Source organism: Carcharhinus amblyrhynchos, chromosome 12 (genome assembly GCF_965287045.1).
Source record: "Carcharhinus amblyrhynchos chromosome 12, sCarAmb.v2.hapA, whole genome shotgun sequence".
NCBI classification, from domain to species: Eukaryota; Metazoa; Chordata; class Chondrichthyes; order Carcharhiniformes; family Carcharhinidae; genus Carcharhinus; species Carcharhinus amblyrhynchos.
This window is the reverse complement of record NC_137335.1, coordinates 4861438-4886511: the sequence shown is the minus strand read 5'-3', so window position 1 is coordinate 4886511 and position 25074 is coordinate 4861438. Positions and strand designations below refer to the sequence as shown.

General features: G+C 46.5%; 1 protein-coding gene across 2 annotated transcripts in view; it reads left to right on the top strand.

Moving 5' to 3' along the window:
* Positions 1–25074, top strand: part of macrod2 (mono-ADP ribosylhydrolase 2) — an 855710-nt gene that overhangs the window by 654378 nt on the left and 176258 nt on the right. For both annotated transcript variants that reach the window (XM_080200007.1, XM_080200006.1), the window contains exon 9: positions 17422–17495. In XM_080200007.1, the coding sequence (XP_080056133.1) occupies positions 17422–17495 (74 nt within the window). The remainder of the gene's footprint in view (positions 1–17421; positions 17496–25074) is intronic.

Genomic DNA, 25074 nt, shown 5'->3' with positions numbered 1-25074 from the left:
GAAATAACACCATTGCTGAGACTGCCTTAATGTCTATACTTTTAGTGGCGTTCATTAAATTTCCCCACACCTTTACGTGTAATTTGGTTAACTTCTTTATCAGCACCCAACCTTTGGAACAAGAAAGATATTCATGAACCCTAACACTTTGTAATTGAATTTTAAAGGAGAATTCCTCAGTAGTGCCTGCAACTGGGGGTCTTGTAAGATGGTTCACTCTCACACAGTGGCACCTGATGGTCAATATCTGTGTCACTGCAGATCATGTTGGTCTTTGTTATATTGACTGACTTGCGAAGAATAATAGGGCAACACAGTGACTAGCACTGCTGCCTCACAACGCCAGGAACCCGGATTCGATTCCGGCCGTGGGTCACAGTCTACGTGGGGGTTGCACGTTCTCCCCCTGCCTGTGGGAGTTTACTCCGGGTGCTCCGGTTTCTCCCAGACTCCAGAGATGTGCAGATTAGGTGCTAAATTGTCCCTTAGAATCAGGGAGGATTAGAAGGATAAGTGAATGGGGTTACGGGGATAAGGTCAGGGTGGGATTGTTGATGGCACAAGTTTGAAGGGTTGAATGGCCTCCTTCCGCACTACAGGGATTGCAGTGATGCCCATGTCCTGAAAATGAAAATGAAATGACATTTTTAAGAAGATTGGCGTGATGTAGGAGAACGTGATGCAGCCAAGCCAAACCCACAACTGCACTAAAGCATTGCTCACGGCTTGACCTTGAACTGCATTGGTGCCAATAGAAAATGCTAATGTGTAACGTGTTTCACTCTCAGTGTTGACCCCCGCCCCTCACCTTTATGAGCACAGAAATGAGAATGCAAACTCAACGAGCTAAATCTTACCAACAGATAGCAACACTTTGTTTCTGGCAAGAAAATCAATGTGTTTCCAGGAAACCAGTTGGTTTTCTCTCCAGAGCTTACCACACTCTGTCAAAACAATCAAGGGAGTGCATTCCACACCCCAATACGGGGAGGAGGTCGTGTTAACATGCCGGCAAAATCTGGCTGCACAGAAATTGGGGTGCCATCTTCAAGAGGCACCCTGATCATAACCTGTATAAAGCTCCCTTCCCCAGACAACCAGGGGAGGTCTCAGGGACTCCCCTCCCCACCCTTGATCATTGGCCCCTTCTCCCCCCTGCCCCCCCCCCCCCCCCGATCATTGGCCCCTTCTCCCCCCTCCTATCACCCCCTCCAATCACCCCCTCCAATCACCCCCTCCAATCAGTGGCCCCTTTTCTCCTTCTCCAAATCTCCCCCCCCCCCCCCGCCCCCCCACCAATCCACAGTCTGAGCCAGCATTTCCAGCTCCTCCATCCACTCCCAGCCACCACCATAATCTAAACGAATCCTCCTCCCTTTCCCCCAAGAGGCTCTCACTGGGACCTGCTCCTTGACACAGATCGGCATGGCCAAGTTGGCAGGGGCTTGGTGGCAACCTGGCAATGCCAATCTGTGCCACGGGTTAGGGCCCTGCCTGGCCACATCCCTCTCCACTTTGGGTGAGAGGTGGGGCTGTACTCACCTTTATGTCTGTCTGTGTGAACCTGCAGTAAAGTCACGTCTGTGCGGTGTTAATATATGGTGTAGGGGGGGGTCAGTATCTGGTGAAGGGGCGAGCTCACAACATTTAAATATATTCAAATGAATGTACAGCAGGTTCACGAGAGGAAGTTTTTGTTTATTATTCACATGTGGGGCTTCGGCGCCTCTGACTGCCCCTGAGAGCAGTTGAGAATCAGCCACATTGCTGTGGCTCTGGAGTCACGTGTAGGCCAGACCAGGTAAGGACGGCAGATTTCCTTCCCTAAAGGACATTAGTGAACCAGATGGGTTTTTCCGACACTTGGTTTCATGGTCATCAGCAGATTCTTAATTCCAGATTTTTTTTTGCAGAATTCAAATTCCACCATTTGCCATGGCGGGATTCGAACCTGAATCCCCAGAACATGACCTGAGTTTCTGATTTAATAGCCTAGTGATAATATCACTAAGCCATCGCCTCCCCTTAAATATACTTAAATGAATTGCTGTGATACAGATATTGACTATCACAATGTCACTTGGGTGGTAAGATGGCAGAGTGGTTAGCACTTGCTGCTTCACAGCACCAGGGACCTGAGTTCAATTCCGACTTCGGGTCACTGCCTGTGTGGAGTCTGCACGTTCTCCCCGTGTCTGCGTGGGTTTCCTTCCACACTCTGGAGATGTGCGGGTTAGGTTGATTGACCAGGATCAATTGGCCTTTAGTGACGGGCGGACTAGAAAGATAAATATTTGGGGTTAGGGGGATAGGAGCTGGGTGGAGTTGTGGTCAGTGGGCCGAATGGCCACCTTCTGCTCTGTAGGGGTTCTATGATTCTGTGAATGTACAGCACGTTGACGCCCATCCTACGTGAGAACGTGATGATGTCACTGGCGGGAAAGATCTGGAGATGTTTCGGATCTTGAGGCCCCGCCAGTGTTTGCACAGGCGGCCAATGTGATTGCCCGCAATATAACCAAACTGTAGTGAATATCAAATCTCCACTATGCATGGGCGAAGCTTGTTCAGAATGCAGTGTTTTTTCCCCGACTCTGACGGTATCTTTAAGCTGGGACTATTTTTCAGCCTCTGGTGTGCTTTGAGCCGTGCTCCCCTGATAGGCTGCAGTCTGCTTTCACCACCTCCTCTCTGACCCTCATTTTGTGCTGGAGAATTTTCTACACTCTGAGGTTCCCTTTATCCTTTTCAATATTCCAAGCAGGCACACACACTGCAGCAAGCCCGCGCTCTTTCCCATCACCTCCACGGGTTTTTATCTTTCGTGAAATTGAGCTTTTTTTTTCCCTGTCCAGATTGTCCAAGCTGCTTTACGGAACCGGTCAGCAGTGAGGCGCGGCTAGTGGCTTCCCTGCCCGCCGGTTTTGGCAGGTTCGCCGATGTTGTTGTGTGTCGCAGCGAGGGGCTGGAAAGTTGGTCTCTGGTTGACGGATTCAGTGTGGCTGCCTGTCACTGGCTGCACTGAAATGTGTAATTGTCAGATGCAGTTTCTGAGTGTGTCTCCGGAGATAAGATTGAAAGTGGATATTCTGATGAAAAGTTAATCCAGGCTGAATTGATTCATTAGATGGCAGTAAAAGCTGTTAAAAATCACATATAAAAGCTGCAGGAGATCCTGCATTACTGTGCTTCATGGAGCTTTCACAAAGATTTTCTTGTCTTTGTTCAGAAATATCAATGATTAAAATTGGGGTTATTGGCAAGACGCATCTCCTTGACATTATGTTCAATATTCCTCACTCTCCCCACAGGTTTTGAACAAAAGGCTTTCCCTCTTAAATTAATCATGCTTTTTCAATGGTTGGCTGAGATTTTTTTATTTGGGTCAATTTGTTCTTTTATTCATTACTGGGACATGGGCGTCGCTGGCTGGCCAGCATTCATTGCCCATCCCTAGTTTTCCGAGGGCAGTTGAGAGTCAACCACGTTGCTGTGGCTCTAGAGTCACACGTAGGCCAGACTGGTTAAGGAGGTAGATTTCCTTCCCTAAAGGGTATTAGTGACCCAAGTGGGTTTTTCCAACAATCGACAGTGGTTCCATGGCCATCGGTAGATTCTTAATTCCAGATTTTTCAAAAAAAAATTGAATTCAAGTTCCACCATCTGCCATGGTGGGATTCGAACCCGGGTCCCCCAGAACATTAGCTGAGTTTTTGGAATAATTGTCTAACGATAATACCATTACGCCATCGCCTCCCCATCAATGCAACACGATTGTCAACGTAGCACTGATTGGGAATTCTGCAGTCCTCGCTGAAGGAATGCTGAGGCAGAGCTGTCTCACCGCCGGACCATAGAATTGCACAGTGCAGAAGAGACCCTTCAGCTTGTCGAGTCTGCACTGACACGTGACCTCCCACCTCATCCCATCCACCAGCACTTGGCCCATTGCCCTGAACGTGCCAACTGCTCATCCAGATACTTTTTAAAAGGATGAGACATAGAAACATAGAAGATAGAAGCAGGGGGAGGCCATTTGGCCCTTCGAACCTGCTTTGCCATTCATTATGATTATGGCTGATCATCCAATTTAGTAGTCTAATCCTGCTTTTTCACCCTAACTTTTAATCCCATTCACCCCCAATGGTATATCCAGCCGCCTCTTGAATACATTCAATGTTTTGGCATCAACTACTTCCTGTGGTAATGAATTCCACAGGCTCTCCACTCTTTGGGTGAAGAAATGTCTCCTCATCTCTGTCCTAAATGGTCCACCCTGAATCCCCAGACTGTGACCCCTGGTTCTGGGACTCCCCCCACCATCGGGAACATCCTCCCTGCATCTACCCTGTCTAGTCCTGTTAGAATTTTATAAGTCTCTATGAGGTCCCCCCCTCATTCATCTGAACTCCAATGAAAACAATCCTAACCTGGTCAATCTCTCCTCGTACATCAGTCCCACCATCCCCAGAATCAGCCTGGTAAACGCTCACTGCATTCCCTCCAGAGCAAGAACATCCTTCCTCAGAAAAGGAGACCAAAACGGCACACAATACTCCAGGTGTGGCCTCACCAAGGCCCTGTCGATTGGACCTTAGACTTTTGTATCTTTTTCCCAAAGGAAGAAGGTGGAAGTGAGAATATCCGGGGTGCGTGGAGTCCTTAATGATGCTAGCTGATAGAGTCCGTTGGTGGGAGGCTGGTTTCTAACCTTCTGGGGACTGTCTCACTCTATTCCCACTCTATTCATGTATTTGTCAAGATGTCCCTTAAAAGTTACTATCGTATCTGCTTCCATTCCCTGCCTCGGCAGCAAGTTCCAGGCACCTACCACCCTCTTGCCTCATACATCTCTTTTAAACCTTGCCCCTTGCACCTTAAACCTGTGCCCCCTAGTAATTGACTCTTCCATCCTGGGGAAAAGCTTCAGTCTATCCACCCTGTCCATGCCCCTCGTAATCCTGTAGACTTCTATCAGGTCGCCCCTCAACCTCCGTCATTCCAGTGAGGACAAATCAAGTTTCTCCGACCTCTCCTCATAGCTAATGCCCTCCATAGCAGGCAACATCCTGGTAAATCTTTTCTGTTTCCTCTCCAAAGCCTCCACATCTTTCTGGTAGTGTGGTGACCAGAATTGAACATTATATTCCAAGTGCGGCCTAACTGAGGTTCTCTAAAGCTGCAACATGACTCACCAATTTTTAAACTCATTGCCCCAACCGATGAAGGCAAGCATTCCTGACTACCTTCTCCACCTGGTTTACTTCTCCTATTTTGAATGTTCCTACCTGCTCTCTGGGCTATATTTCACACGTGGGTTACCAGGCTCTGTGGAAAGAGAAATTAGTGAGAGAAAAATATAATTGTCCTGTGCCTTGGGGAAGTGGGGTTCATGGCAGAAGATGTGCACATCCCACAACAGAAGCACTGACAGGAGTATTGGATAACACCACAAAATACATGGAAGCTCTTGCAGAGAAAAATTAAAACGAGTTCACCTCAAGCTTGAGTGAGCTGTTGTTACTGCATTATCCCATTTCCAACGTCCAGCAGTCACTTGGATCCCTCTCAATGAGATTGCCAATTTACAACTCATTTATGTTGGGTTGAGAGTGCCAAAACAGATTTTCCGACTGAGACTTTATTCCCATCACCGTGGGCTGGACTTCAGTTGCGATTTTTAGGGAAGGCCAGTCTAAACGAAACAGCCTAATTTATCATGAGTACGCAGCTCTGCTTCCTGTGATGTTAAATGCCTTGGTTCACTGTCTCGAGATCTTGATGCAGAGATGCCGGCGTTGAACTGGGGTGGGGCCCAGTCAGAAGTCTCACAACACCAGGTTAAAGTCCAACAGGTTTATTTGGAATCTGAAACTTTCGGAGTGCTGCCCCTTCATTATGTGAGTGGAGAGGTAGGTTCACAAACACAACATATATAGACAGAGACACAATTGCAAGATAATGGTCGGAATGTGAATAGTGCACTGTGGTCTAGGATTATAGACTAAAACTTGGAATGCAGAACTACCTACCATGGGAGTGGTTGATACAAACTGAAGTTGGTTACATGGGAGGTAAGTTTGACTACAGTTGTACAGGGTGTTGGTGAGACCACATTTAAAGTACTGTGTGCAGTCTGGGGGCCTCCTTATCTAACAAAGGATATAATTGGATTAAGTTTATTTATTACTGCCACAAGTAGGCTTACGTCAACACTGCAATGAAGTTATCATGAAAATCCCCCAGTCGCCACAGTCCGGTGCCTGTTCAGATACACTGAGGGCGAATTTAGAACGGCCAATGCACCAAACCAGCACGTCTTTTGGACTGTGGGAGAAAACCGGAGCACCCAGAGGAAACCCATGCAATCATGGGGAAGAATGTGCAGACTCTGCACAGACAGTGATCCAAGCCGGCATCGAACGCATGTCCCTGGCGCTTTGAGGCAGCAGTGCTAACCACTGTGCCATTAGATGCAGTTCAGAGAGGTTCAATTAACTGATTCCTGGGATGAAGAGGTTCGATTCCCAGCTTGGGTCACTGTCTCTGCGAAGTTTGCACTTCCTCCCCGTGTCTGCATGGGTTTCCTCTGGGTGCTCCGGTTTCCTCCCACAGTTCGGAGATGTGCGGGTTAGATGGATTGGCCGTGCCAAATTGACACCAGTGTCAGGGGGATTATTAAGATAACTACGTGGATTATCAGAGTAACATGAGGTAATGGCGATAGGATTTGAGTGGTGTTGATGCTGATGCAGGCTCGATGGGCCAAATGGTCTCCTCCTGCATTGTAGGGATTGTATGAACCATGATCTTAATGAAAGGCAGAGCAGGCTGAAAGGGCTGAATGGCCTCCTGCTGACCCTAAGTCTTGTGTTTTTGCATGTGAGGGAGAAAGGGATAGGATGAGATAGAGGAATGGGAGGTTGTTCATGTTGGAGTGTAAAGCAATTAGATTGAAATATCTGTTTCGGAGCACGTACGTTCAACGTAATTCTTTGCTAAATTCTCCTGAAACAACAATTGAATGGTACCTTCAATAAAAAAGGGTTTTGAGGGTGCTTCCCCGGACACCTAATTGAATAAATACGGAGCAGAATGTGCTGTGTCTGGTCTATTCTTTCAGCATTTATTAGGGCTTTACAATTGGTCTCGATATTCCAGTGTGAGAGAGGTCGGGGTCAGTTAAATTCTCCCACAGCTAATCACCATCAACTGAAAGAACAGACGAAAGATAGACCGGGAGGGGAGGTGGCAGTTTGTATCCCAACCCTATTATTTTAGAAAAAAGCTTAACAATTCAAATAGTAGTTGAGAAAGTTAACTAACTTTGGTTTTAATTTCCTGAATTAATATTTAATCTACTCAAAGCCCAAGCTTGACCTGTTGTTACTACTAACGTTGAATGTTCCCATTTGTAATAGAAGCAATCACTCGGATCTCCTTCAGTGAGATTGCTAATTTAGCATCAGTTTATGTTGCATTATCCCAGAGCAGCATTGAGGCAGCCAGAAGCGGATTTTATGATAAAGATTTTAATCCCATTACAGTGGGCTGGATGTCCGTTGAGATCCTGTGGAAAGGACGGTTCAATTCAATGATAAATTTGTTCCAATTACAACGCAATGAAAGTGTGAAAATAAGTAGGATATACAAGTTTTTATTGCAAACATGCTTTAACTTCACGGGGATTATAAAATAATGTAGGTCAGATGGGGAAAAAGTCCTGCTGTTAATAGTATCTTTATAGAATCCCTACAATGCAGAAGGAGGCCATTTGGCCCATCATGTCTGCACTGACCGTAATCCCATTTGATTTGATTTATTATTGTCACATGTACTAGCACACAATGAAAAGTATTGTTTGTTGCGTGCTATACAGACAAAGCATACAGTTCATAGAGAAGGAAAGGAGAGAGTGCAGAATGTAGTGTTACAGTCACAGCTAGGGTGTAGAGAAAGATCAACTGAATGCAAGGCAAGTCCATTCAAAAGTCCGACAGCAGAAGGGAAGAAGCTGTTCTTGAATCGGTTGATATGTGACCTCAGACTTTTGTATCTTTTTTCCGACGGAAGATGGTCAAAGAGAGAATGTCCAGGGTGTGTGGGGTCCTTAATTATGCCAGCTGCTTTGCAGGAAGTGTAGACAGAGTCAATGGATGGGAGGCTGGTTTGCGTGACGGACAGGGCTACATTCATGACCTTTTGTAGTTTCTTGTGATTTTGGCAAGAGCAGGAGCCCATACCAAGCTGTGATACAACCAGAAAGAATGATTTCTATGGTTCATCTGTAAAAGTTGGTGAGAGTCATAGCTGACATGCCAAATTTGCCAAATAACAAAAAATATTCATTGACCTCCCTACCACCTAACCAGGAAATTTAAAATTTAAAAACTAAAATCATTTCTTAAAAATGTTTACGTACATCAAATTAAAGATTTGAACACATACGTAGTGAAGGTAAAGCTAAAATATTCTGAAAAAAACTTGTTTTGTGAGCCTTTTTCAGCGTACCCGAACAGGCGCCAGGGTGTGGCAACTAGGGGATTTTCATAGTAACTTCATTGCAGCGTTAATGTAAGCCTACTTACGTTATTTAATTGTCAGCGTATTTAAGTAAGCTTACTTAAATACATAAACTTTAAACTGCATACAGCATCGAGCAGACCGATCTTCCTGTCTGTAGGAATCCCTTCCCAACATAAATTGTAGGAAGTACGCAAGGAAGTGAGTGCTGATTTGTGTCAAAGAACAAAGAACAGAGAGAACAAAGAACAGTAGAGCACAGGAACAGGCCCTTTGGCCCTCCAAGCCTGTGCTGATCATATATCTGTCTAAACTAAAATGGTATACACTTACAGAGTCTGTATCCTTCTATTCCCATCCTATTCATGTATTTGTCTAAGTGTCATTTTGTTTAATGTTTTGCCATTATTATCTGGTCCACTCTCAGAACAGTTGCAGAGAGGTTAATCCCCCAGTGTTTAGCCGAACATTGGTCTAGTGTTCCAGCCTCAAGCAAGCCCTTCAGCCATGAATCTTTGCCTTGAATATCCAATCCAATGTTTTTGGTTCCTTCCTCGAGTACTGCATACAATGAAATAACAAATCATCTTCATAGACCAGAGCTCTTGGAATACTTTGGAAAGCAGCACGGTGGCACAGTGGTTAGCACTGCTGCCTCACAGCGCCAGGGATCCGGGTTCAATTCCAGCCTTGGGTCACTGTCTGTGTGGAGTCTGCACGTACTCCCCATGTCTGCATGAGGCACTGGTAAGCCCACAACTGGAGTACTGTGTGCAGTTTTGGTCCCCTTATTTGCGTAAGGATATATTGGCCTTGGAGGGAGTGCAGAGAAGGTTCACCAGGCTGACACCGGAGATGAGGGGGTTAGCTTATGAGGACAGTACGGATTGGGTCTGTACTTGTTGGAGTTTAGAAGGCAGAGGGGGGATCTTATAGAGACTTACAAGATAATGAAGGGGCTAGATAGGGTAGAGGTAGAGAGATTCTTTCCGCTTAGAAAGGGAACCAAAACTAGAGGGCACAGCCTCAAAATAAGGGTGGGGGGGGCAGTTTAGAACGGAGTTGAGGAGGAACTTCTTCACTCAAAGGGTGGTGAATCTCTGGAATTCTCTGCGCATTGAAGTGGTGGAGGCTACCTTGTTGAATATATTTAAGTCACGGGTAGATAGATTTCTGATAGACAAGGGAATTAAGGGTTATGGGGAGAAGGTGGGAAAGTGAAACTGATCCACTTCAGATCAACCATGATCTTATTGAATGGCGGGGCAGGCTCGAAGGGCTAGATGGCCGACTCCTGCTCCTATTTCTTATGTTCTTATGTTCCTTCAGGTTCTCCGGTTTCCTCCCACATTCAAAATTGTGCAGGTTAGATGAATTGGCCATGTTAATTTACGATAAGTGGGGTAAATGTTGGGGGGGGATAGAGGATAGGGTGGAGGAATGAGCCTGGGTAAGATACTGTGTCAGAGAGTTGGTGCAGACTCAATGCACCGAATGGCCTCCTTCTGCACTGCAGGGATTCTATGATGCAGTGAAAGCTTCTGCGTGTTCCTCAGTGCCATATTGTGAAGTGGATCAGCCATCCTAAATAGCCCCTTAGTGTCCCATTGCTATGCAGGTTAGGAGGATTAGAGGGCTACATATGTGGGGTTAGGGCATAGGATGGGAGGGGTGGGTGTTGGTGGACCCATTGATACTCTGTCAGAGAGTTGGTGCAGACTCGATGGGCTGAATGGCCTCCTTCTGCACTGCAGGGATTCTACAACTTTGTGTAACTTTCGCAAGGCTGTTGATGCCACATTGCTCAAGGCCGGTACAGGATTTTCAGTTAGTTGTGATCCACCTAGCCATCTCAATCTCAGCTGCTCCTTTACCAGGCACACAGCATTTCTTGTTTGTAAGAACTTTTAAGAGTGTTAACACAGTTGTGAACTGCTCTCTCAGCAGCGTGCATCTGTGGAAACCATGAAGTGCGACAGTGGAAATTGCACTGCCTTCATTTCTCTCTTGCTTAAGTATCACCTCAAACATGTCACCAAAGTCTGACAAACGCAATCGCAGCATGGTGGCACAGTGATTTGATTTGATTTATTATTGTCAGATGTATTAACATACAGTGAAAAGTATTGTTTCTTGCATGCTATACAGACAAAGCATACTGTTCATAGAGAAAGAAAGGAGAGAGTGCAGAATGTAGTGTTACAGTCATTGCTAGAGTGTAGAAAAAGATCAACTTAATGTGAGGTAGGTCCATTCAGAAGTCTGGTGGCAGCAGGGAAGAAGCTGTTCTTGAGTCAGTTGGTACGCGACCTCAGACTTGTGTATCTTTTTCCTGATGGAAGAAGGTGGAAGAGAGAATGTCCGGGGTACATGGGGTCCTTAATTATGCTGGCTGCTTTTCCAAGGCAGCGGGAAGTGTAGACAGAGTCAATGGATGGGAGGCTGGTTTGCGTGATGCTACATTCACGACCTTTTGTAGTTCCTTGCGGTCTTGGGCAGAGCAGGAGGCATACCAAGCTGTGATACAGCTAGAAAGAATGTAGGTGAGGGGGAATAGTGGTTAGCATTGCTGTCTCTCAGCACCAGGGATCTGGGTTCAATTCCCGGCTTGGGACGTTGTCTGTGTGGAGCTTGCACATTCTCCCCGTGTCTGCAGGGGTTTCCTCCAGTTTTCTTCCACAGTCCGGAAGATGTGCTGGTTAAGGTGCATTGGCTGTGCTAAATTCTCCCTCCATGTACCCGAAGAGGCACCGGAGTGTGGCGACTAGGGGATTTTCACAGTAACTTCATTGCAGCGTTAATGTAAGCCTACTTGCAACACCAATAAATAAACTTTAACTTCTTCTGAAGTGGATTGTATCATTCCTGCAAGGTCTGTAGCTCCGGTTGACGTGTTGACGAGCTTCCCAGGATGCAAACAGTTGACACGTCTGAGGGCTAGATGGTCACACTTCAGCGGCTGAAGAGTTACTGACACTCCTTGTCAAGAATGTCACTTGGGTGAGTCCTGCTGCCTGCAGAACCACTCAAGAATAAATGGAAAACGCAAGAGAAAGATTGGTTTTAAAAAAAACAAATCTTGAAACTGAGCGCTGACTTAATTTTCCAAGATGTTTTCAGTTATCTGGAAATGTCTGTACTTTAATTTAAAAAACTAAATAACGCGAGCAGTTTAAGAATAACTTTAAAATAATTAAGTGCATCATAAGATTAATGCAGCTTCCAGATATGTGGGCTTGACATTTTGATATATCTAAGTACAAGTCCATGGGATTGTAGCTGTCCACACAAAGTAATTACTTGAGACAAAACTGGTAATCACAGAAGTTAATTAACGTAGTGTTTAAATGAGTTTGATGCAACAGGTTTTGGATGGTCTAAGTTTTACTAATAAAATCTATCACTTTAATGCTGGCAGTGAGGTTGAGACATGGATGCTGAATGGAACTTTGTATCTGTACTGGCCAATGGCGGATAACCCTTCCTTTGTGCTCAAAAATACATCACAGCAAACACAGGGAGAGAAAGGCTGGGGGCGGTGACATGATGGAGGTTTTTTAAGTGTGGCATGGCGGCACAGTGGTTAGCACCGCTGCCTCACAGTGCCAGTGACCTGGATTCGATTCCCAGCTTGGGTCACTGTCCATGTGGAGCCTGCACGTTCTCCCCGTGTCTGCGTGGGTTTCCTCTGGGATGCTCCGGTTTCCCCCCACACGCCAAAGATGTGGGGGTTAGGTGGATTGGCCATGCTAAATTGTCCCTCAGTGTCAGGGGGACTAGCTAGGATAAATGCCTGGGGTTATGGGGACGGGGCCTGGGTGGGATTGTGGTCGGTGCAGGCTCGATAAGGCCGAATGGCCTCCTTCTGCAGGGATTCTGTGAAGACTATAAAGAGTTTGTTAGGGTTGACATAATGGAAATGATTTTGTGTGTGTGTGTGGATGTATATTTGCACACGTGTGTATGTGTGTGTGTACATAGTGTGTATGTCTGTAAATGTATAAATAGTGTGTACATGCATACAGATATACAGTGGTCAGAATTTTCCAACTTGTCCACCTGATGATGAGACCTCGCCACGTGCTTTCTGCCGATGGGGTGGAGGTGGGGGGGGGGGGGGGGGGGGGGGGGTGCTACATACAACAGGAAGTCCTGTTGACAGCTGTGGGACCAGAAGATCCTGCCACCAGCCAATGGCAGTTTGCCCCCATCACGAAACATGCCAACGGCAGCGTGATGACACACTGGTTAGCACTGCTGCCTCCCAGCGCCAGGGACCCGGGTTCAATTCCAATCTCAGGTGCCTGTCTGTGCGGAGTTTACACATTCTCCCCATACAAAGTTGTGTAGGTTAGGGGGATTGGCCATGCTAAATTTGCCCTTAGTGTCCCAAGATATATAGGTTAGGGGGATTACCAGAGTAAAGACGTGGGGTTATGGGTTATGCCTGAGTAAGAATAAGTACAGACTTGATGGGCCAAATGGCCTCCTTCTGCACTGTAGGGATTCTGTGATTCTACGGGGAGTGCAGAAAGTCCTGCCCAGTATAGAAGTAAAGTTGGAATGTAAAGATTTGTAAAAGACTGTGAGAGGGAGATTTAGTAACCTGTCTTAAGATAGAATAAAAATGGACAAGTGTTTTTCACCAACATTAGATTTTTAAAGGATAAAATATAGATACGTTTATATACACCTACACCACAAGCATTTAAAGAGGATTGTGCACCATCAGCTCCACAAGGCCAGTTACAGATAGGTGCCAAATGCCACTGTTGTCCGGAATCCAATACCGAACATTTAAGAAATATACAACTTGGATTTTGTGATCAGTAGCGAAGTGACAGTGCTCACTATTCAATGGTTTTTCTTGAAATTTGAGCATGTGACCTTTTACTGGTTAAATCTTGTTGCCGTTTATTTAACTGTTGTACCAAACATTTACCCCACTCCCACCCCCGCCCCTCAGTGGGTTGTAGGGTGAAGAGAACATGCAATTCATGTGAGATGAGGGGGTTTGCCGTATGAAGAGAGATTGAACAGTTTAGGTTTATACTCTCTGGAATTTAGAAGAATAAGGGGATCAAATTGAGGTCTCCAAGATGATAAAAGGTCTGGATGAAGTAGACACGGAGTGGATGCTTCCTCTTGTGTGGCATTCCAGAGCGCGTGGTCTTAGGATAAGGGGTAGCAACTTTTAAACAGAGTTGAGGAGAAACTGCTTCTCCCAAAGGGTTATGAATCTGTAGGATTCGTGACCCCAAACTGAGGTGGATGCTGGAACAGTGAGTAAACTTAAGGAGGGGTTGGACAGATTTTTAATTGGTAATGGGTTGAAGGATCATGAAGAGAAGGCGGGAAAATGGGGATGAGGAACATGTCAGCTACGATTGAATGGCAGAGTGGACTCGATGGGCCGAATGGCCTAATTCTGCTTCTTTATCTTATGAACTTATGAAACTGCAGAGACGCGATTTCCTCCCGGTGATGTCGCAGTGATTTTTAGCCACTGCTCAGACGGGAAGCCTACATTTACCGAGCCTCAATATTCAGATGGATTACAGCCCAGAGAGTCAACCTAGAAAGTAAGAAAGGTCTATCTCAGGCAGAGTGTTTGGGGAGTGGGGAGAATGGTTAGGGGGGGTGGTGGCTATCTCCATTAATACCTCCCTTTAGACTTGGTGGACTCTGGACCTCCCTTTGCCCCTCCCCACCCCCTAGTCAAGGGCTACCCAACCCTCCCACCCTGGAACCTCTGACACCTTGGGACTTAGCACCAGGGAGCTCCCTGGAGTGCCTTTCTCGGTCACTGTTGCCGTAGAGACTGGAGAGCTGCTGCTAATATGATTGGCCAGCAACTCTGCGAGGCTGGTCTTCCTCCTGATTCAGCTTGTTAAAGTGTAAAGTAGTGGGGGGGGGCGGTGGAATGCTCTTGGAGTCTTGTGTCTCCCACCAACTCTTTGGATGGCGAGAATTCCCAATCGTTCAGGCTTGGGGTTTTGTTGTCAAGTGTTTCTCAGAAGCACTTTGATGGAATGGGAGATGCAGTAATTTCCAGTTCAGATGGACAGCACCTTCCAAACCCATGATCATCTGGAAGGACAAGGTGAGCAGATACGTGGGAGGACCACCACCTGCAAGTTCCCCTCCAAGCCACACATCATCCTGACTTGGAAATATATCGCCTTTCCTTCACTGTCATCATGTCAAAATGCTGAAAATCCCTCGCTAACAGCATTATGGGTGCACCTATACCACAGGACGGTATGGTTAACCACACTAAATTCTCTCTGTGAACCCGAATAGGCGCTGGAGTGTGGCAACTGGAGAATTTTCACAGTAGCTTCATTGCTGTGTTAATGTAAGTCTACTTTAATGGACTGCACTGGGTTCAAGAAGGCAGCTCGCCACCACTCAAGGGCAATTAAAGTTTAAAGTTTATTTATTAGTGTCACAAGCATGTTTACATTATCACTGCAACGAAGCTACTGTGAAATTCCCCAGTCGCCACACTCCGGCGCCTGTTCGGGTACACTGAGGGACAACTTAGCACGGCCAATCCACCTAACCAGCACATCTTACGAATTGTGGGAGGAAACTGGAGCTCCTGGAGGAAACCCAGACAGAAACAGAGAGAACGTGCAGAGTCCATACAAGCTGGGAATTGGACCTGGGTCTCTGGTGCTCTGAGGCAGCAGTGCTAACCCCACTGGGCACTGAATGCTGGCTTCCACATTTTCAAGAATGAATAAAAAAAAAGTTACACTCAATTTGCAATGGGAAACCGTCAGATTCTCAAAACTGATTTGCAAAAACTCTTCCAGTTCGAAAGCTGCTCTCCTTTCTCTTGTGCGGGTGACTTGGAACCATCAGCGCGTTTCACACAGAATGTTCTGGATGGTTTCCTGCCCTCGAGTTGGAACCGAACGCCTGAACATATCTAAAGCTGCAGCAGTGAGTGCGCTCTGCGATTCTCGGACAAAGCCCCAGTATCGCGCCCAAGCCAGGAGTCCTGGGTCAGTGCTGAAGCAGAGCTGGAGGAGGCAGGGCTGACACCCCCTGCCACAACACTGGCGTCAGCCTCAGACCTCCGCTATACCAGCTACATCGGTTCCTTTGAGAATCACAGGAGTTGGCACTGCTGAAATTATAATTAAGGGATTTAGTCAATGTGCAGGCAGAGATTAAGCACCTTGCAACTGAACGTATCGATTTCCATTGATCGGTGAAGCACGATCCACTGCCTGAATGAGAAAAAGATGGCATTGTAGGTTTCCCATGGAAGAGAACAGTAATTTCGTTATAATACTGGTTTAACCTGCTTTAGTCATATCAGAAGAGAATTTTTTTCTTGTTAAAAACTGTCTCAATATGAACAGGATCCTTTTTCCACAAGTCACAATTGTGAATCTTTTGTTTTGCAATGTTTAAGGTGCTGTATGAATTAAAATTCTTCTTAAATGGTCTGTCATAGCATTAAAATCATCCAGGGAACCTCCAGGTCTGAGCACTCTGTCGTGTAGCAATTGCCTATCTAAAATCAATGAGTATCAGTGTCAGATGAGGCTCACACATCTTGGGACACTCGGGGCAATTTAGCATGGCCAATCCACCTATGCTGCTCATCGTTGGACACTAAGGAGAAATTTAGCATGGCTAATCTACCCAATCTGCACATCTTTGGACACTAAGGGGCAAAATAGCATGGCCAATCTCCCTATCCCGCATATCTTTGAATTGTGAGAGGAAATTGGAGCACCCAGAGGAAACCCATGCAGACATGGGGAGAACATGCAAACTCCACACAGTCAATCACCCAAGGCCAGGATTGAACATGGGTCCCTGGCAATGTGAGGCTACATAGAAACCGAGGCTGTCGTTGCAATACAGTGCTGAGGGACTGCTGTTGATGCAGTTGTCTTTCAGGTGAGATGTTAAACCAAGTTCCCGCAGGTGATAATAATAGCTCCCACGACACTGATTTTGAGGAAGGGCGAGGGTCTACCCGGTGCCCTGGGTCGATGTTTATCCCTGAATTACCTTCATTAATAGCTGATTATCTGGGTCTTTATCATAAGTTCATGGGAGCTTGTTCTGCATAAAATGCCTGCTGGGTCACCTACATTACAGTGGTGACTAGACTTCAAAAGTACTTCATTGGCTGTAAAGTGCTTTGAACTGTCTGTTGATGGTGAAAGACGCTATAGAAATTCTGCTGTGTTTTGTTACCTTTTTTAATAATCTCTTCCATGCTGACAGCTCTCCCCTTTCACAATCCAAACCCTACAATTGCTTAAGCCCCAGAAGACATTGATAATTTACCCACTTTCATTTCCTTTTGATTTTGGGCAGTATGGTGGCACAGCGATTAATACTGCTGCCTCGCACTGCCAGGGACCCGGGTTCAATTCCCACCTTGGGTCTGTGTGGAGTCTGCATGTTCTCCCTGTGTTTGCGTGGGCTTCCTCCAGGTGCTCTAGTTTCCTCCCACGAACGAAACACGTACTGGTTATGTGCGTTGGGCCATGCTAAACTCTCCTTCAGTGTACCCGTGTCTGCGTGGGTTTCCTCCGGCTGTTCTGGCTCCCCACCACAGTTGAAAGACGTGCTGGTTAGAGTGCATTTACCCTAACAGGTGCCGGAGTGTGGCAACTAGGGGATTTTCACAGTAACTTCATTGCAGTGTTAATATAAGCCAACTCGTGACACTAATAAATAAAGAAAACTTTAAACTTTCCTTGTAACTCCTGCCAAAAGCAGGGATAGGTTATGAAGAGAAGCAATTGGTTGTGGAAATACAAAGGATCCGTATCACACTGGTCCCACGTGAATATTTTCCCATTCCGTGTTAGCAAACATTTCTGAAATTAAAACGGAGATCTTCATTTCCTTTTCCTCCAGGCTTTCCTCAAGATGATGCTGCTGAAATTGCGGTCTCGACGATCAAAGAATGGCTAGCTGACAAGCAAGCTCTGGTACGTAACCTGTTTTCTCCTCTTGAGGATTTGAGCAGTGAAGTATCAAACCGCCTAGACGTTACGGATCAGTTGTTTTGTGAATTGAGTCCTGTATTGGCCGAGCCTGAACGCTTTCCTGGTCAGCCTTGGCAGAGATTTTTTTTCCCCGAGTGGATTCTCAACTGGCTGCGTTGCAGTGCTTTGTGTGGAGTCAACTTCAGAAATAGGTGGCCATGGCTGTCAAATGATTGCAAAGGACAACGTAACCTGTGGACCCCATGGTCAAACATTCACTTCTGTTTAACAAGTACGGTAGCTATTTGATAATTTGGCATTATGTAGAGAAGTGTCTGAAAACTTAGCCATGTTTGCCTTTAACTTCAAACTAAGTAGACTGCGCAATTCTTGGTTGTTGCTGATGGCAATTAGTTCTGACTTTTGCCCTGTTGTGAACTGTGTTTCTAGAATGCTGGAGTACAAAAGTAGGGGTGTACCACTGAGACTTTATAAGGCTCTTGTCAGACCACGTTTGGAATATTGTGAGCAATTTTGGGCCCTGTATTTAAGGAAGGATGTACAGGTCCCTGGAGAGGGTCCAGCGGAGGTTCACGAGAATGATCCCAGGAATGGAAGGCTTGGCGTATGAGGAGTGTTTGAGCGCTCTGGGTCTGTACTCGATGGAGTTTAAAAGGATGGAGGTGGGGGGGATCTCATTGAAACTTACAGAGTACTAAAAGGCCTGGATAAAATTGACGTGGGGAAGATGTTTCCATGAGTGGGAGAGACTCGGATCCAAGGGCACAGCCTCAGAGGAAAGGGAAGATTCATTAGAACTGAGATGAGGAGGAATTTCTTTTGATTTGATTTGATTTATTATTGTCACATATATTGGGATACAATGAAAAGTATTGTTTTTTGCGCGCTATACAGACAAAGCATACTGTTTATAACGAAGGAAAGGAGAGAGTGCAGAATGTAGCATTACAATCATAGCTAGGGTGTAGAGAAGGATCAACTTAGTGCGAGGTAGGTCCATTCAAAAATATGATGGCAGCAGGGAAGATTTCTTTAGCTAGAGGGTAGTGAATCTGTGGGAATCATTGCCACAGAAGGCTGTGGAGGCCAGGTCATTGAGTGTATTGAAGACAGAGGTAGATAGGTTCTTGATTGGTAAGGGGATCAAAGGTTACAGGGAAAAGGTGGGAGAATGGGGTTGAGAAACTCATCAGCCACAATAGAATGGCGGAGGAAACTAGATGAGCCAAATGGCCTAATTCTGCTCTTATGATCTGATGGTGTTTTGAGATTGAGGTGATGCCAAGTTTAGTTCAAATAGTTGTAAGTACAAACATGACAGCTCCCAGTTTAGATATAAGGAGGCTGTATTCTGTGAAGGTTTGAGTCTCTGCAACTCCCCCTTCATCCAGATTTACAGGGAACCTCTGGAGAGGCAGGCAGTATGAATATTTGGAGTCTGATATGGGGTAGGTGTGTTGATGATTCCAAGGTCAAGTCAAGCAGTGAAGCTTTTGCATATTCTAAACACACTCCGTGGAAAAGATGCGATTTGTTATTTCTCTGCTGTTTCTCAGCATCTTGAGGCAGGAAGCCTGGACGCCAGCTGAGGGGATGATTGGTAGCAACGGGGAAGAAACATAATGCCGTTTGATGGCTTGTTGCGTCAGGAACATTTAAATCTGATCTAAGGGGCGGGATTTTCAGCCAATTACTGTTCCTATTTGACGGAATGTGCCTGATGACTGATCACCCAGCTGACAAAGTTTATTTTTAACCAAAATACACTTCATAAAATTTGAAAAAGTACATTCAGAAACATTTCAAACTGAACGTGAGTGGCACGGTGGCACAGTGGTTAGCACCGCTGCCTCACAGCGCCGGGGACCAGGGTTCGACTCCCAGCTGGGGTCACTGTCTATGTGGAGTTTGCACATTCTCTCCATGTCTGCGTGGGTTTCCTGCAGGTGCTCCGGTTTCCTCCCACAGTCCGAAAGATATGGAGGTTTGGTGGATTGGCCATACAGAATTGACCCTTAGTGTCGGGGAATTAGCTAGAGGAAATGTATGGGAATAGGGTCTGGGTGGGATTGTGGTTGCTGATGGGCCGAATGGCCTCCTTCTGTACGGTTTGATTCTGTGATTACAGAAAGTGCAATAAAATTCAACTCGTCTCCATAAGGCACTTTGAAGTGTCTCAGTACAATTTCAACACTCTTGATCTCCACAATTTACATTCCATGTCAGCCGCCATAGTCCCAGGTGACCAGAGGCTGCTCACCCTCCGAAGAGGAGAGCCGTCTGATGGTGATTTAACCTGGGGATCACTACACCACAGGCGAGGGTAAGATTGAGAAGGCGCGGCCTTCCTGAATAACCTCAGCCGGTACAGGAATTGAACCTGCACTGTTGGTATTGCTCTGCGTCACGAACCAGCCGTCCAGCCAACTGAGCTAACCAAATCCCGAGCTACACAGGGACTGCCCAGTTTTCAGCCCCTCGGTGTACTACGCCTGAAAGGTTTTAGAGGATGGCCTTTGCTGATTGCATCTCTGCCATGGCTGAGTGTGTCACTCAACACATAGAATAGAACCATTGAATCCCTACAGTGCAGGAGGTGGGCACTCAGTCCATTGAGCCTGCACTGACAACAATCCCACCCCGGACATCTCCCTACAATCCCACATATTTATCCTCCTCATCCCCTGACACTAAAGGGTGATTTAGCATGGCCGATTAACCAGCATGTCTTTCAGACTCTGGAAGGAAACCGGAGCACCCGGAGGAAGCCCACACAGAGACGGGGAGAATATATAAACTCCACACAGACAGTGACCCAAGCCGGGAATTGAACCCAGGTCCCTGGCGCTGTGAAGCAGCAGTGCTAACGACTGTGCCACCACGCCACCTGTATATTCTTGGACCTTGGAATGTGCCAGTCTGCCCCACCCACTTGTTTCACTGGGCAACCAACTCATTTTGGGCAGACCAAGTGACGTTTTGTCACCAAGTCGATGGTCCTCCTGCTACAGTTGGTATTTATCTCGGTCCGGATCCCTCGGAGCGGCACAGAATCCAGGTAGGTAACCAGTCTGGGGAACGATCCCTAGATCTAGAAACTGACCAACAGCTTATGTCATTAATAATCTCCCAGTATCAGTAAGCGTGAGTTAACTTCATTTTGATTTTTGATTTGATTTATTATTGTCACATTTATCAGTACACAATGAAAAGTATTGTTTCTTGCGTGCTATACCGTTCATAGAAAAGGAAAGGCGAGAGTGCAGAATGTAGTGAATCTCTGGAATTCTCTGCCCGTTGAAGTGGTGGAGGCTACCTCGCTGAATATATTTAAGTCGTGGGTAGATAGCTTTCTGATAGACAAGGGAATTAAGGGTTTTGGGGAGAAAGCGGAAAAGTGGAACTGATCCACTTCAGATCAGCCATGATCTTATTGAATGGTGGGGCAGGCTCGAAGGGCTAGATGGCCTACTCCTGCTCCTATTTCTTATGTTCTTATGTTACAGTCATAGCTAGGGTGTAGAGAAAGATCAACTTAATGCGAGGTAGGTCCATTCAAAAATTTGAAGCTGTTCTTGAGTTGGTTGGTACATGACTTCAGGCTTTTGTATCTTTTTCCCGGCAAAAGAAGGTGGAAGAGAGAATGTCCGGGGTGCGTGGGGCCCTTGATTATGCCGGCTGCTTTGCTGAGGCAGCGGGAAGCAGAGATGGAGTCAATGGATGGGAGGCCATCCATTTATTAGTGTCACAAGTAGGCTTACATTAACACTGCACTGAAGTTATTGTGAAAATCCCCTAGTCACCACACTCTGGCACTTGTTTGGCTACCCTGAGGGAGAATTTAGCATGGCCAATGCACCTAACCTACATGACTTTTAGACTGTGGGAGGAAACCGGAGCAGCCGGAGGAAACTCATGCAGACACGGGGAGAACATGCAGACTCCACACAGTCAGTGACCCAAGCCGGGAATCGAACCCGGGTCCCTGGCCCTGTGAGGCAGCAGTGCTAACCACTGTGGATGGTAGACTGGTTTGAGTGATTTTCTCATGGTGAACAAACAGCCAGAGTCAAAGAGTTGCTGACACCTCATCAGGGAGGACGTGTTCACTCCTAAACGAAATGGTTGGCCAAAAAAAATAGAATTTCATGTCATCTGGTTGCATCCTGGGTTTATCCCAGTGTAACATAGGACACATGTGCATTGACAAACATGCAGAAGTCCATAATGGACACTTGAGCTGATTTTAATTAGGATCAGATGCTTGCACTGGTTTAGACAGCTCAAGAATGAATTTAATTCAGAGTTAATCCTGTAATTGCAAGGGTGCCTTTTCAAATCAGATTCACTTTGACTTATGCAAATTCATAACAATTAGGTGGCTCTGTTTAATTTAGATTGACTGTTAATTCGAGTAAGCTTTAATCACCAGCCTACAGCTAAGTGATTTATGTTACTGTGCCAGCGCTCTGATTTACAACCAGTTATTTCATTTGCAACTTGTAAAAGGGTGCACTGAGCCCATCAACGAGTTTTCCTATTTGATCACCTGCTCTTGCTCCACAGCGGCCACACAGATAAGCATCGAGTGTATATTTCTTTTATTATTTTGAAATTGACCATGTTGGGACAGCATGGTGGGACAGTGGTTAGCACTGCTGCCTCACAGTGTCAGGGACCCGAGTTCAACTCCCGCCTTGGGTCACTGTCTGTGTGGAGTCTGCACATTCTCCCCGTGTCTGCATGGGTTTTCTCCGGGTGCTCCGCTTTCCTCCCACGGTCCAAAGATGTTCAGGTTAGGTGGATTGGCCATGCTAAATCGCCCCTTAGTGTCGCAAAGGTGCGTGGGTTAGGTGAAGCGGTCATGCAGATTGTCACATAGCGAGGGATTTTCCGGCCTCACTCGCCCCAAAACCGGAAAATCCCGTCAACAGACTTTTCCATGGTCTGCCCCTCACCCACTACGATTCCTGTGGAACGAGAGAATTTGCCCCTTGGTGTCCAAAGATGCATAGGTTGGGTGGATTGGCCATGGTAAATGCATGGGGTGGCGGGGATGGGATGGGGGGTCTGGTTTGGTTGGGTGAGATGCTCCTTCAGAGAATCAGTGCAGACATCATGGACCGAATAGCACTTTTGGGGTTCAAAGTGTAAACACTGGGATGTTTCCCTCTCCTGTAACACTCAACACACAATCGGAAAGCCCAGCCACACTGTGGAATTTCAGGACCAATACTAATTCCAACAGGACGAGACAGGGTAGATGCAGGGAGGATGTTCCCGATGGCGGGAGAGTCAAAACCAAGGGTCACAGTCTGGGGATTCGGGGTAGACCATTTAGAACGGAGATGAGGAGACATTTCTTCATCCAAAGAGTGGTGAGCCTGTGGAATTCATTACCACAGGAAGTAGTTGATGCCAAAACATTGAATGTATTCAAGAGGCAACTGGATATCGCACTTGGGGTGAATGGGTTCAAAGGTTCTGGGGAGAAAGCAGGATTAGGCTATTGAGTTGGATGATCAGCCATGATCCTGATGAATGGTGGAGCAGGCTCAAAGGGCCGAATGGCCTTTTCCTGCTCCTATCTTCTATGTTTCTATGTTAAACATTTGGAAAAAAAAAGTGGCCAGTTGTGAGTTCATAGTGGCTTTCCATCGCACTGTTTTGTGATAAAAGGCGCGATGCTTGCCCATTCAGGAGTTTCTCGATTGTGTTCAGCTGCATAAGATAGGATTCCCATTTCAACCTCATCATAGAAATAGAAACTTTACAGTACAGAAAGAGGCCATTCAGCCCATCGAGTCTGCACCTACCATAATCCCGTCCAGGTCCAACCCCCATATCCCTACATATTTTACCCACTAACTTTTCTAACCTACGCATCCCAGGACACTAAAGGGCAATTTAAGCATAGCCAATCAACCTACCCCGCACATCTTTGGACTGTGGGAGGAAACCGGAGCACCCGGAGGAAACCCACGCAGACATGAGGAGACTGTGCAAATTCCACACAGACAGTGATCCAAACCGGGAATCGAACCCAGGTCCCTGGGGCTGTGAAGCAGCAGTGCAACCCACTGTGCTGACTTGATGACAGCGCATTGGACCTGTTTATTTCTTGTGATGCCCGGCCAAATTGCCAGGATATCTGCACGAGGGAGGCTGAATGATACTTAGTTGTATTTGTTAATAGGGCTGAACTGCAAATGCTGTAAGCGTGTGAGCCAAATGGCTCCATGTATCTGAGAAGGTCCACTGGGTATAGCTTGTCCCTGCACTGGTGAATCAGACTTGTTTGCAATCTCTGCTCGTGATAAGTAAGCCAGAAATGTTCAACCAATTAACCAGTTAAATTTCAGTGCAGCTGCTCACACAAGTAGAAGTGGCCCCAGTTTGGTCACCTACCTTTTGTCTACCTGTGTGCAGTGGTTTTCCTTCTGGGCTCCCACCAGGGACCAGAGGACTCGTAGTGTATCTGCTCCTTCACTCATCTCCAATTGCATCATTTGTGTATTCAAGGACCTACTCTGTGCCACATTCATGTTTTGCTTTGACCATTTGACACAACTGTCTATAGTTTTGTTTTGACGGTATTGATTCATCTTCATCCCTCCTACAGCAACTAAAAACTTAAAAACTATTCATTTAGAATAGATCAAATCTATTTTCAGCCTCTCCCGCGATTTTACTGACTCTCTGCGCTGGTTGTTTGGCCGGTAGAATTTGTTTCAAGTCGGGATGGTCTGTGTTTTTTGGAGGAACTTGGAAGTGGTGTTTCCACGATTCTGGTGCCTTTGTCCTCCTAGGTAGCAGCGGTCATGAGGTCAGGAGGAACTAGGATTGGTAGATCTTAGTGCCAGAGGAATCACTTATCATAGAATCCTACAGTGCAGAAGGAGGCCATTCGGTCCATCAGGTCTGCACCAATCACAATTCATCCGGGCCTGTGTCTGTGGGAGTTTGCGCATTCTCCCTGTGGTTGCGTGGGTTTCCTCCCAGCGCTCCGGTTTCCTCCCACACCCCAAAGTTGTGCTCTTAGGCTGATTGGTGTACCAAATTGACACTATTCTCCCCTGAATCTGGCTACGTTAGGGGTTCCACTCACATACACGCAGGGCAGGATAGGTGTAGGAAGATGCGGCGGCGCGGGCTCGTTGGGCCGAAGGGCCTGTTTCCCGTGCTGGGATGTTCTTTGTTCTTTATCCAAGCCCTATCCCCATAACCCCATGCATTTACCCTAGCTAGTCTCCCTGACACTAAGGAGCAATTTAGCACAGCCAATCCACTTAACCCGCACTTCTTTGGACTGTGGGAGGAAACTGGAGCACCCGGAGGAAACCCACGCAGACACAGGGAGAATGTGCAAAATCCACACAGACAGTGACCTAAGCCAAGAGTTGACCCCAGGTCCCTGGCGCTGTGAGGCAGCAGTACTACTGTGCCGCACACTTAAAAACTCATTTTATAAAGCTCCAAGACTCCTGCCTTTGTTTCAACATGTTCAGATTGTTCAGCTGTATTTTACTGCAGAGTTGGATTGGGCAATTCTTAGATCTTG